The sequence below is a fragment of the Entelurus aequoreus genome, linkage group LG01 (assembly GCF_033978785.1).
Source record: "Entelurus aequoreus isolate RoL-2023_Sb linkage group LG01, RoL_Eaeq_v1.1, whole genome shotgun sequence".
In the NCBI taxonomy this organism is placed as follows: Eukaryota; Metazoa; Chordata; class Actinopteri; order Syngnathiformes; family Syngnathidae; genus Entelurus; species Entelurus aequoreus.
Window position 1 is genome coordinate 89,303,611 of NC_084731.1, and position 13,513 is coordinate 89,317,123.

General features: G+C 40.2%; 1 protein-coding gene across 5 annotated transcripts in view; it reads right to left on the reverse strand.

The window, feature by feature from the left end:
* The window catches only part of mcf2la (mcf.2 cell line derived transforming sequence-like a), a 134,226-nt gene that overhangs the window by 27,521 nt on the left and 93,192 nt on the right, over positions 1 to 13,513 (reverse strand). For all 5 annotated transcript variants that reach the window (XM_062060987.1, XM_062060995.1, XM_062060966.1 and 2 more), the window contains 7 exons: positions 9,248 to 9,367; positions 8,997 to 9,113; positions 8,767 to 8,916; positions 7,450 to 7,574; positions 6,119 to 6,233; positions 5,905 to 6,024; positions 3,636 to 3,827 (listed from right to left, as the gene is read on the reverse strand). In XM_062060987.1, coding sequence (XP_061916971.1) covers positions 3,636 to 3,827; positions 5,905 to 6,024; positions 6,119 to 6,233; positions 7,450 to 7,574; positions 8,767 to 8,916; positions 8,997 to 9,113; positions 9,248 to 9,367 — 939 coding nt within the window. The remainder of the gene's footprint in view (positions 1 to 3,635; positions 3,828 to 5,904; positions 6,025 to 6,118; positions 6,234 to 7,449; positions 7,575 to 8,766; positions 8,917 to 8,996; positions 9,114 to 9,247; positions 9,368 to 13,513) is intronic.

Sequence of the window (13,513 nt, forward strand, 5' to 3'; positions counted from 1 at the left end):
TTCAGACTGTCAACCAACGTATTCTTGTTAAGGTGCCACACATTAGAATATGTAAAAATGTACTTTAAAAATATTTGGCTTCATACAGACAGACTCAGAGCTTTTGTCAATATCATGCTCTTAAACTGAAGAAATAACCCCAAAAACCTGTACAGTTATTATATTGTAATGTATGCATAATATATTATATTAATGCAAGTAACTATTTAAAAGGACACTAACCTTTATTTCTCATTACTGTAGAATTGTTTACCATTGTACTATAATTGAAAAGTAAATAACTGTTATCCTAAATAAACAAAAAAATTGACTTTCATCCCCTGTATGCACAAATTGTACTTAAATATTGTACTAAGGCAGCACGGTGGTACAGTGATTACTGCGTGTGCCTCACAATACGAAGGTCCTGGGTTCGATCCTGGGCTCGGGATCTTTCTGTGTGGAGTTTGCATGTTCTACCCGTGACTGCGTGGGTTCCCTCCGGGTACTCCGGCTTCCTCCCACCTCCAAAGACATGCAGCTGGGGATAGGTTGATTGGCAACACTAAATTGGCCCTAGTGTGTGAATGTGAGTGTGAATGTTGTCTGTCTATCTGTGTTGGCCCTGCGATGAGGGGGCGACTTGTCCAGGGTGTACCCCGCCTTCCGCAAGACTGCAGCTGGGATAGGCTCCAGCGACCACGAAAGTGACAGGCGGTAGACCATGTCTATGGATGGAAATATTGAACTGAAAAACTATGTTGAGTTTCTTTTTTTTTTCTTTCCATCACATGATCATGGCATCCTTGCTTGTTTGTCGGCGTTGATGGGCTCATATTGCCCATAGGTGCTGAAGCTGAAATATTACCACAACAGGACATTTGGCATTGTTACATTTTTTTTCTTTCTAATTGTTGTTGCTTTGCGGAACTTCTCACTCTTTTATTCATCTATACGCATTAGTGCGCAATATGTAGTATTTATTACTAGAGATGTCCGATAATGGCTTTTTTGCAGATATCCGATATTCCGATATTGTCTAACTCTTAATTACCGATTCCGATATCAACCGATACCGATATATACAGTCGTGGAATTAACACATTATTATGCCTGATTTTGTTGTGATGCCCCGCTGGATGCATTAAACAATGTAACAAGGTTTTCCAAAATAAATAAACTCAAGTTATGGAAAAAAATGCCAACATGGCACTGCCATATTTATTATTGAAGTCACAAAGTGCATTATTTTTTTTTAACATGCCTCAAAACAGCAGCTTGGAATTTGGGACATGCTCTCCCTGAGAAAGCATGAGGAGGTTGAGGTGGGCGGAATTGAGGGGGCAGGGTTGAGGTGGGGGGTAGCGGGGGGTGTATATTGTAGCGTCCCGGAAGAGTTAGTGCTGCAAGGGGTTCTGGGTATTTGTTCTGTTGTGTTACGGTGCGGATGTTCTCCCGAGATGTGTTTGTCATTCTTGTTTGGTGTGGGTTCACAGTGTGGCACATATTTATAACAGTGTTAAAGTTCTTTATACGGCCACCCTCAGTGTGATCTGTATGGCAGTTGACCAAGTATGCCTCGCATTCACTTGTGTGTGTGAAAAACCATAGATATTATGTGACTGGGCCGGCATGCATTGGAAGTGCCTTTAAGGTTTATTGGCGCTCTGTACTTCTCCCTACGTCCGTGTACACAGCGACGTTTTAAAAAGTCATGAATTTTACTTTTTGAAACCGATACCGATAATATTGAAACCGATACTGATAATTTCCTATATTACATTTTAAAGCATTTATCGGCCGATAATATCGGCAGTCCGATATTATCGGACATCCCTATTTATTACTAATTTTTTGTTGTTCAGTACGTTTCACTTCTGTCACTGTATGTAAACACCTGCCCTGCAACATCGTATTTTCCCTATTGCGGGATAAATAAAAGTCTATCCTATCCTAATGTCCGTGAATCCTGTGTGTAAGCGAACGGTCTTGCTCTACGCCCACCTGGAGAAAGATTGCGAATGAGTGAAAAGAGGGCTCACTGTGTTCAGCTAATTCTACTGTTATTCAAACGCGCTCAGGTGCTGGAGGCGATGCAGAGAGTGAGACCTCTTTCTCCCCTGTTTGAAGCGGGAGACTAAGAAAACAAACACACAAGGACACAGCAGCTTAGGCAAAGTAATTAGACTTAATTTTCATTAATAGGTGGCGACTTGTCCAGGGTGTACCCCGCCTTCCGCCCGATTGTATCCAGGGTGTACCCCGCCTTCCGCCCGATTGTAGCTGAGATAGGCTCCAGCGCCCCCCGCGACCCCGAAGGGAATAAGCGGTAGAAAATAGATGGATGGATGGATGTTTGATTGATTGACTCATGGACTATCGGCCCGGGTTTAGTCACCATCAAAACTTTTTCCAAGGTGCCAATGATTGTCCTTAGCGTACTGGCTGCCTCCACAGCAACAAACACAATCTTGCTGTTTCCCGTATACACTTTTGATTGGCCAGGAAGCAAAGGACATGAGGCTCAACAATTCTGACCGGTGAACATGTCCTGTCACTCAAATGCCGGTAACGGTGAAGGGAAAAAACAGGTTTGTATCGGTTATTTATTGCCAGTGTTGGGACTAATGCGTTACAAAGTAAAGCGTTACCGTAACGCGTTACCGTAACGCGTTACCGTAACGCTTATAGTTTCGGCGGTAACTAGTAATCTAACGCGTTATTTTTTATATTCAGTAACTCAGTTACCGTTACTACATGATGCGTTACTGCGTTATTTTACGTTATTTTTTATGTAGTATCGACTAGAAACAGAAGATCTGAGTGTGTTTTATTGGAGCGCTGCAGTGTCGTCCTTCTGAATCTTCTTGTGTCACAAGCCGGAGGCGCGCTCTGTATGTGTCTGGGTGTGGGGAGGGGAGGGGAGTGGAGGGGAGGGGTGGGGAGGGGGGCGTGTCTGTGTTTACTAACAACGGAGCCGCAGACTCGAGTGTCTTAACATGGAGATATTCTCACTTCTGTTTTTGTCGAGCACAAAGAAAAGAACATTATAGTTAAATGTAAGTTGTGTCTTGGATCAAAGATCCCGTCTACTGCCCAAAACAACAACTCAAATCTGCCTGGTTAGGCTTTGTGTATGTCACGTGTGCCTTCCTTAGGTGAAGCCAGGTTTACAGCTATGTTGTTATTATGCTGTTTGTTACTTATGTATGTTATGTTGCAGCTATTTAAAATAGTTTTGTCAATTTGTTCTGGCCTGAAATAAATTGGCCCTTTGAAACATATCTTTGCCTTTGTGTGTTGTATGTAGACCACATTGCTTAGCAGAGTTCAGTGATGCAAATGCATGTCAAGTTGATCAACAGATTGTATTATTCTCCAGTGCAATAACAGTACTGAAATGAAGGCTAAAAGGGCATTGATGGGAGCTTTTAAAAAAAAAAGGAAAAAAAAAAAAAAAGTAACTAAATAGTTACTTTTCACAGTAACGCATTACTTTTTGGTGTAAGTAACTGAGTTAGTAACTGAGTTATTTTAAATAAAGTAACTAACTTGTTACTGGTTTTCAGTAACTAACCCAACACTGTTTATCGCACTAATTAAAACCTCGATGTTGATTCTATGTCGATGAATCGTGCAGCCCGACCCTCCAGTACCTTCTCCAGAGCATGATGGAGCTCCATGGCTGTTAAAAGGCAGCTTTTCTTGTTCCTCAGAGTGGAGCTGATCTCTTCGCACACTCCTCTCAGCTCGCTGCACTTTGGCCGAATCGAGTCCTCGGCGTAGTGGGAGCTCTCGATTAGCCCGTCGCCTTCTCTGGCCAGCGACAAGGCGTAGTCCAGAACGTCCTGTTGGAACATCAGTGGTGTGAGGGTTAGAATCAAAATAGACAGCATTGGATGATGGATTGAAATTGATAAATATTTACTTCTAGATCAGGGGTCGGCAACGCAAAATGTTGAAAGAGTCATTTTGGACCAAATACACCCAAAAAAAAATTCTGTCTGGAGCCGCAAAAAATCAAAAGCCCTATATAAGTGTTATGATGAAGGCAACCCATGATATAAGTGTCTATATTAGCTATATTAGCCTACTATCCAAGGCTGACGCAAATCTTTGTTGACAGAAATGTTGTATTTTTATTTTTATTCTACACATTTTTGCAACATTGAAAATCATTAGTAAAACGGATGTTTCTCACAGGATGAGATAACTTCTGGAAATTACTGGCTCAGAATGGCCAAAGGTAAAAATGTGTGTGTCCATGTTAAAGGAAACGGCAGGCTGTCTTCTTCTAATGGATTTTTTACAATCTTTGCGAGCTGGGTAACATTTGCTGTGGTCTGGAACAACATGGCACACAAACAACAATGAGAAATGCAGCCAATATAATGTGTCATGAGACATGCAAACATAAATTAAATACACAGAGGACATAAGTAAAGGAAACTAAATGAGCTCAAATATACCTACAAACGAGGCATAATGATGCAATATGTACATTACAGCTAGCCTACATAGCATGTTAGTATCTATTAGTTTGCTGTCATGCACTGACCAAATATGCCTGATTAGCAGTCCACACAAGTCAATAACATCAACAAAGCTCACCTTTGTGCATTCACGCACAGCATACAACATTTGGTGGACAAAATGAGACAAAGGAGTGGCATAAAACATGTCTTTCTGTGGCAGCATCGGAGAAAGTTGTACATGTAAAGAAACTACGATGAGTTCAAGGATCGCTGAAAAAAGTAGGACAAAACGGTGCTTGCCAAATACTGTCATCCGTGAAGCGTGTATAACATAAACAGTGGGATTTCTAACAATTGGGAAGGTTTTTGCCATGTTTGTTCTACAGAAAATATATTAAAAAATAAATTTTCCCCTAGAGGGGGGTGGGTCACCCACATCTGCGGTCCTCTCCAAGGTTTCTCATAGTCATTCTCATCGACGTCCCACTGTGTTGTGAGTTTTTCCTTGCCCTTACACTACCGTTCAAAAGTTTGGGGTCACCCAAACAATTTTGTGGAATAGCCTTCATTTCTAAGAACAAGAATAGACTGTCGAGTTTCAGATGAAAGTTCTCTTTTTCTGGCCATTTTGAGCGTTTAATTGACCCCACAAATGTGATGCTCCAGAAACTCAATCTGCTTAAAGGAAGGTCAGTTTTGTAGCTTCTGTAACGAGCTAAACTGTTTTCAGATGTGTGAACATGATTGCACAAAGGTTTTCTAATCATCAATTAGCCTTCTGAGCCAATGAGCAAACACATTGTACCATTAGAACACTGGAGTGATAGTTACTGGAAATGGGCCTCTATACATCTATGTAGATATTGCACCAAAACCAGACATTTGCAGCTAGAATAGTCATTTACCACGTTAGCAATGTATAGAGTGCATTTCTTTAAAGTTAAGACTAGTTTAAAGTTATCTTCATTGAAAAGTACAGTGCTTTTCCTTCAAAAATAAGGACATTTCAATGTGACCCCAAACTTTTGAACGGTAGTGTATGTGGGCGCTAAACCGCGGATGTCGTTGTGGCTTGTGCAGCCCTTTGAGAGACTTGTGATTTAGGGCTATATTGATTGATTGATATTTTTCCATTTTCACACATCCAGGGAGCCACTAGGGCGGCGCTAAAGAGCAGCCTGCAGCTCTGCTGACCCCTGTGCTAAATAGATGGACTATAGACTAAAGTTGTAATATTTATTTAATTACCCTTCATCGCTAATAAAAAATAAAAAGTCATGCTAAACCGCAGTAACAATGATTTAAGTTAAAATTCTGTATTTTCATCATAATCAATTGTCTTTCATTAATCGGCAATAAAACTGTTTTGTAACCATAAATTAATTTTATATTGTGTACATAGAAGGTGGGTTTTTGTGCCACGTTAGCGGTTTGTGTGAGTGTTTCTTACACAGGCCTTCTCCTCCTGACTGCTGAGCTCTCGGAGGACGTGCTCGGCATGGGCGGGGCTCACGCTGACCTCGGAGAAACCGCATAGCCGCTCTGATGTCACGTCAAGCTGGGAGCGGACCTGCGAGGGACGACACGGAAGCAGGGAAGCATTTTGGGAGGCGACGGAGTTCTCTCCTCCAAGCGGAGGCCTGAATTTTTGTATCTCATCTCACTTCACGGAAGTGCCGCTCGAAATGGCGAAGCTGCAGGCACTGCTCCAGTTTGGTGCGGTGGCGCTCCCAGAAATCGTCAAATGCCGTCTCAGTCTCATCCAGCTGACCTAGGAGTCTAAGGAGGGCAATGCACAATAATCATCAAAAGACATTAGAGCAGTCGTTCTCAAACTTTTTCTTTTTTTTTTCTCCACCAAGTACCACCTCAGAAAACACTTTGCTCTCCAAGTACCACCATTATGAACAACATTAAAATACAGTAGCGTAGTAGGCCCAAGTATTCATTCAAAACAAGGCATCGGTTTTATTTGACAAGTATATTTAACATTTTTGGCCACTGCAAAATTACGCACATTTTGAATATAGGAAGTTAAAACACTGTACTTTAATCAAGGGATTATTTGGCGCAGCACTAATGGCTCCCTGGGGCTTTTTCAAAAATGTATGAAATTTTTTTTGTTTAAATGTGGTTTCTGTAGGAGGACAACCATGACACAAACCTTGCTAATTATTAAAAAATCCCACTGTTTATATTAAACATGCTTCACTGATGAGCGTATTTGGTGAGCGCCGTTTTGTCCTAATTTCAGCTGTCCTTGAACTCACCATAGTTCGTTTACATGTACAACAAAAACACTTGTTTTATGCCACTCCTTCTTTGTCTCATTTTGTCCACCAAACGTTTTATGCTGTGCGTGAATGCACAAAGGTGAGCTTTGTTGATGTTATTGACTTGTTGGAGTGCTAATCAGGCATATTTGGTCAGTGCATGACTGCAAGCTAATCGATGCTAACATGCTATTTAGGCTTTTTGATTGATTGATTGAGACTTTTATTAGTAGATTGCACAGTACAGTACATATTCCGTACAATTGACAACTAAATGGTAACACCCGAATAAGTTTTTCAACTTGTTAATCAATTCATGGTATAAATATATACTATCAGCATAATACAGTCATCACACAAGTTAATCAGAGTATATACATTTAATTATTTACATTATTTACAATCCGGGGGGGTGGGATGTGGAGGGGGTTGGGGCGGGGGAAGCTGACAGCTGTATGTACATATTGCATCATTATGCCTCGTTTGTAGCTATATTTGAGTTCATTTAATTTCCTTTACTTATGTCCTCGGTGTATTTAATTTATATTTGCATGTCTCATGACACATTATCTGTATGTAATATTGGCTGCATTTCTGATAGTTGTTTGTGTGCCATGTTGTTATAGACCACAACAAAGATTGTAATAAATCCAAGTTTCAAATCAAGTTGATTCATTCAAGAGAAAAACATTTACGCTTACACAACGTCAAGTAAGTCTTACCGCTGTACAGTGGCTAAATTTTCCAGCTCGTCGTGGGTCATGTTGTAGTCTGGCTCAGTCTGTAGAGGCTCATTGATGCACTGCAACAGGCGGCCTCCTTGAGACTGCGCCACCTGCAGGTCCTCCTGGAAAAGACATGTCATTTTGTCTAAATATTGTACACTAGAGGGGGGTACGGGGAATCGATTTTTAGATGCATCTCTATTCGGACATAGCTGATTGTAAAACAGATTAGTACTGTAAACGTCAATCGATAATTGTACATAAAGACTTGCAGACAGTTAAAAATTTTAGGCCACTTTGGTCCAGTTAAGCACACATTTTTATTAATTCAATAAAAGTAATGGGAATTAATTCCACTGTTTCTTATCACAAATGCACGGTTTTTAAAAGTTGCAAGGGAAGAATGATTAACAAGAGAAACGAAAAGAAATGTAAAACTGCACTGCAAAAACTGAAATCTAAGTAAGATTAAATATCTCAAATAAGGCTGATATTTGCTTATTTTCTGTCTGATAAGATAATTCTTCTCACTAAGCAGATTTTATGTTAGAGTCTTTTACTTGGTTTAAAGGTTTTGGTCCTAAATTATCTCAGTAAGATATTACAGCTTGTAGCTGAGATTTTATGACCTATATTGAGTAAAACATGCTTGAAACTAGAATATCAACTGATGCAAAGCTGTGTCATCAACACTCACAAGTATAAAACTACCTTTTTTAAGTAATCATTTCTTACTTCAAGCATGAAAACAAAAATCATGATGCCGAGCGCATATCATTATGTCAAGATAATGGCACTAGCATTTACTTAATTTAAGAATATTTTTCAACATATTGAGCAAAAAGGTCTAATTTTTTTTCTACCAAGAAAAGTGCACTTGTTATTAGTGAGAATATCCTTATTTTAAGGTATTTTTGGGTTCATTGAGGTTAGCTAATTTGACTTGTTTTGGAAAGTCCTGACAAGCCGAATTTTCTTGTTCTATTGGCAGATAATTTTGCTTAGTTCAAATAAAATACCCCTCATTTTTGTATTTTTTTTTTCTTGTTTTTGAACACTGACTTTTTGCAGTGTGCATCAATAATCGATTATTAATTTAATCATAATCGAAGCGTGAAGTGCCCCAAGATTCCCACCGCTGCTGTACACCACATTAATCTTTAATATACCTCTTAAATTCACTTATTGTAAAACATTCTGCATGGTGCAGCCTTGATGATGAATCATGTATGATGGCTTAAAACGGTGTACTCAATTTCTGGCCCAAATTAATATGTACCTAAAATAAATACAAATATTAAGTCTGAGACTGACCTTCATTTTGTCCTTCTTCAGGGTGTGGGAGTGTAGCAGACTGGTGGTGGCCTCTGCGTCGTTGGGTAATTCTGTCTCTGCAAGCTCGGTGCCAAAGGCCTGCAGAGTGTGAGCTGTTGTCTTCACCATGAGAGCAAACGCTTCAATGGCCTGTGGTGGACATGCAGAAACACACAGTGTGTACACAAAAAAGGTAGAATGTCAGATGCGATTCTCCTGCGCGTGCATACAGTGCGGTGTGAAATCCAGCTTTCATGGCAGTACTCCTGCCCGCCCTCCAATTCTGTGGTCAGTTGTCCTGGGTCTATGTAGGCATGGAGCTCGGTCACCGAACTCAGCATGACCACCTGCGAGGCCGCATGGCAGATTGAAATCCATGTGGGGCGGCGCATGAGTCAAGCGAAACAGAAGAAAAATGAATTATTTACTACACGAGGCGTTAAAAAAAGGTAGCAATCACAGGGAGACAAACAAGCCACACCTTCATCTTGAACTCATCCTTGTTGAACTTGAAGAGGAAGTCCGCCAGTGCCCGCTGGAGCAAAGTAGTGGGACGCAGCACCAGAACCAAGTTTACATTTACATTCTCTGGAAAGGAGCCCTGGTGGAGCATTTTATTGTCATGTTAGTAGTAAAAACAATAATAACTATAAATGATAAATAGTACAAACCCTGTTTCCATATGAGTTGGGAAATTATGTTACATGTAAATATAAACGGAATACAATGATTTGCAAATCCTTTTCAACCCATATTCAATTGAATGCACTACAAAGACAAGATATTTGATGTTCAAACTCATAAACTTTTTTTTTTTTTGCAAATAATAATTAACTTAGAATTTCATGGCTGCAAAATGTGCCAAAGTAGTTGGGAAAGGGCATGTTCACCACTGTGTTACATGGCCTTTCCTTTTAACAACACTCAGTAAACGTTTGGGAACTGAGGAGACACATTTTTTAAGCTTCTCAGGTGGAATTCTTTCCCATTCTTGCTTGATGTACAGCTTCAGTTGTTCAACAGTCCGGGGGTCTCCGTTGTGGTATTTTAGGCTTCATAATGCGCCACACATTTTCAATGGGAGACAGGTCTGGACTACAGGCAGGCCAGTCTAGTCCCTGCACTCTTTTACTATGAAGCCACGTTGATGTAACACTGGCCTTGGCATTGTCTTGCTGAAATAAGCAGGGGCGTCCATGGTAACGTTGCTTGGATGGCAACATATGTTGCTCCAAAACCTGTATGTACTTTTCAGTATTAATGGCGCCTTCACAGATGTGTAAGTTACCCATGTCTTGGGCACTAATACACCCCCATACCATCACAAATGCTGGCTTTTCAACTTTGCGCCTATAACAATCCGGATGGTTCTTTTCCTTTTTGGTCCGGAGGACACAACGTCCACAGTTTCCAAAAACAATTTGAAATGTGGACTCGTCAGACCACAGAACACTTTTCCACTTTGTATCAGTCCATCTTAGATGAGCTCAGGCCCAGCGAAGCCGACAGCGTTTCTGGGTGTTGTTGATAAACAGTTTTCGCCTTGCATAGGAGAGTTTTAACTTGCACTTACAGATGTAGCGACCAACTGTAGTTACTGACTGTGGGTTTCTGAAGTGTTCCTGAGCCCATGTGGTGATATCCTTTACACACTGATGTCGCTTGTTGATGCAGTACAGCCTGAGGGATCAAAGGTCACGGGCTTAGCTGCTTACGTGCAGTGATTTCTCCAGATTCTCTGAACCTTTTGATGATATTACGGACCGTAGATGGTGAAATCCCTAAATTGCTTGCAATAGCTGGTTGAGAAAGGTTTTTCTTAAACTGTTCAACAATTTGCTCACACATTTGTTGACAAAGCGGTTACCCTCGCCCCATCCTTGTTTGTGAATGACTGAGCATTTCATGGAATCTACTTTTATACCCAATCATGGCACCCACCTGTTCCCAATTTGCCTGTTCACCTGTGGGATGTTCCAAAGAAGTGCTTGATGAGCATTCCTCAACTTTATCAGTATTTATTGCCACCTTTCCCAACTTCTTTGTCACGTGTTGCTGGCATCAAATTCTAAAGTTAATGATTATTTGCAAAAAAAAAAATGTTTATCAGTTTGAACATCAAATATGTTGTCTTTGTAGCATATTCAATTGAATATGGGTTGAAAATGATTTGCAAATCATTGTATTCCGTTTATATTTACATCTAACACAATTTCCCAACTCATATGGAAACGGGGTTTGTAGTTACACTCAAACGATAAATCGAAGCAACAGAATATAAATCAATATACATCACATTTAAGATTGTCAATGACTAGTAGTTGGTGACTAGAACAACACGTGGACATAAGAGGCAGTAAACCCTTTGGGAATATTGCCAGAGGTTGTCTTCTCTCCTCAATCAGGTCAGGTTAAAGGTAAAGATGTCCGATAATATCGGACTGCCGATATCGTCGATAAATGCTTTAAAATGTAATATCGGAAATGATCGGTATCGGTTTCAAAATGATCAGTATCGGTTTCAAAAAGTACAATTTATTACTTTTTAAAACGCCGCTGTGTACACGGACGTAGGGAGAAGTACAGAGCACCAATAAACCTTACAGGCACTGCCTTTGCGTGCCGGCCCAGTCACATAATATCTACGGCTTTTCACACACACAAGTGAATGCAAGCATACTTGGTCAACAGCCATACAGGTCACACTGAGGGTGTACGTATAAACAACTTTAACACTGTTACAAATATGCGCCACACTGTGAACCCACACCAAACAAGAATGACAAACACATTTCGGGAGAACATGCGCACCGTAACACAACACAACAAATACCCAGAACCCCTTGCAGCACTAACTCTGCCGGGACGCTACAATATACACCCCTCCCAACCCCGCCCACCTCAACCTCCTCATGCTCTCTCAGGGAGAGCATGTCCCAAATTCCAAGCTGCTGTTTTGAGGCATGTTAAAAAAAATAACGCACTTTGTGACTTCAATAATAAATATGGCAGTGCCATGTTGGCATTTTTTTCCATAACTTGAGTTGATTTATTTTGGAAAACCTTGTTACATTGTTTAATGCATCCAGCGGGGCATCACAACAAAATTAGGCATAATAATGTGTTAATTCCACGACTGTATATATCGGTATCGGTAATTAAGAGTTGGACAATATCGGAATATCGGATATCGGCACAAAAGCCATTATCGGACATCTCTAGTTAAAGGAGTAGACACTCCAAGGTTGGAGAGCATTATGTAGTATCGCTCCTCCAAAAAAAGAAGCGGTTCAACATCATAAATCGATTAACTCAACCACGTTGCGGAAAATGTGCAAACGAGTCAAAAAGCAACCTGCACACACTGAGCGCACACACATTCATCCTCGCCATGAAACGCCTGCGTGGAGTTGCCATAGAAACCGCTCTCCTGGGGAAATGCACAAGCAGCGATGAAGCCACATAGTAAGGGATGATAGACACACACATTTTAATTGTGTTATGCGTCTATATTGTATATTGAGAAAGTGTAAAATTAACCCGCAATCCCATAATCTACAATGTAAATGGAATACATGTAATTAATCCTGAGCGGGCTTGTTGCATTAACATGACAATGCACACGCTGCTCCACTACATGCTAATGTAGACACACACACACACACACACACACACACACACACCCTTATGTTCACAAGTGATGGGCCCACACGGACACAAGCACAGCCAAGATGAAAAGAGGTCATAAATAAATGATAAGAATTAGAATACAAATTTCTGCTGGCCGGGTTGTTTTATATTCTCTCAGGGAGTAAAGCCAATCCTGTCTGTTGAGCAATGTCCTCGCCGCTCTCCTGGGGGCAGGATAGCCACGTGCTCACCCACAAAGCTCTAGCCCCCTACCCATTGTGACAAAGGGAGCTTTAATGGAGCTACATCACAAAAAGACACTATTATACGCACTAAAGTCTTAGGACACACATTATTATTATTATATTCATTCATTCATTTTTCATTTAATTCAGGTAATGACATAAAAAAAGGACAAAGTTGACAACACAATAATATAAATTAATATAGTGCAAAAGGTAATGTACAGTATGTGATGCATGATTGTCCAGTTCTGCCTGAAAGGGAGTGGGAAGAAGATAACTTGAATTATTCTTATCAATTAAGGGGTTGAATAAAAACTATTAGTGGCCCTAAATATTGATTCTTCACTTTATCAAGGCATTTTGTGCAATTCAGAACTCAACTTTGTGGGAACGATGACTGTGCTCCTGTAAACAAAGCAAAGTGAATTTAGGCGGTCTACACTAAGGCCCCCGTTTACACTAAGCCGGATTATTAGACACGTAAACAAGCATTTTTCATCAATCAAACTAGGGATCTAGATATCTGGTCAGTGTGGAATACCTTAAACACCTTTTGAATAATTTGAATAATCGATTTAAACTATTTTACAAACATGGGGTCTGGTTCAAATATAGAGATGAGGGTCTACTATCTATTTTATGCTGCTGCTGTCACATATACTGTATATACTGTAATATTGTACATGGTCATTGGTATATATTGTATATATGTTATAGACATAATATAATATATCTGTATATGTATATTATTCTGTACACATATGTATATATTTGTATATACAGTATTCTAGATTTGTTATCGCTATATTAGTCTATTTATACCTGCATTGTCCTTTCCAGCCTTACACTTTCCATCATTGTAACTGAGCTAC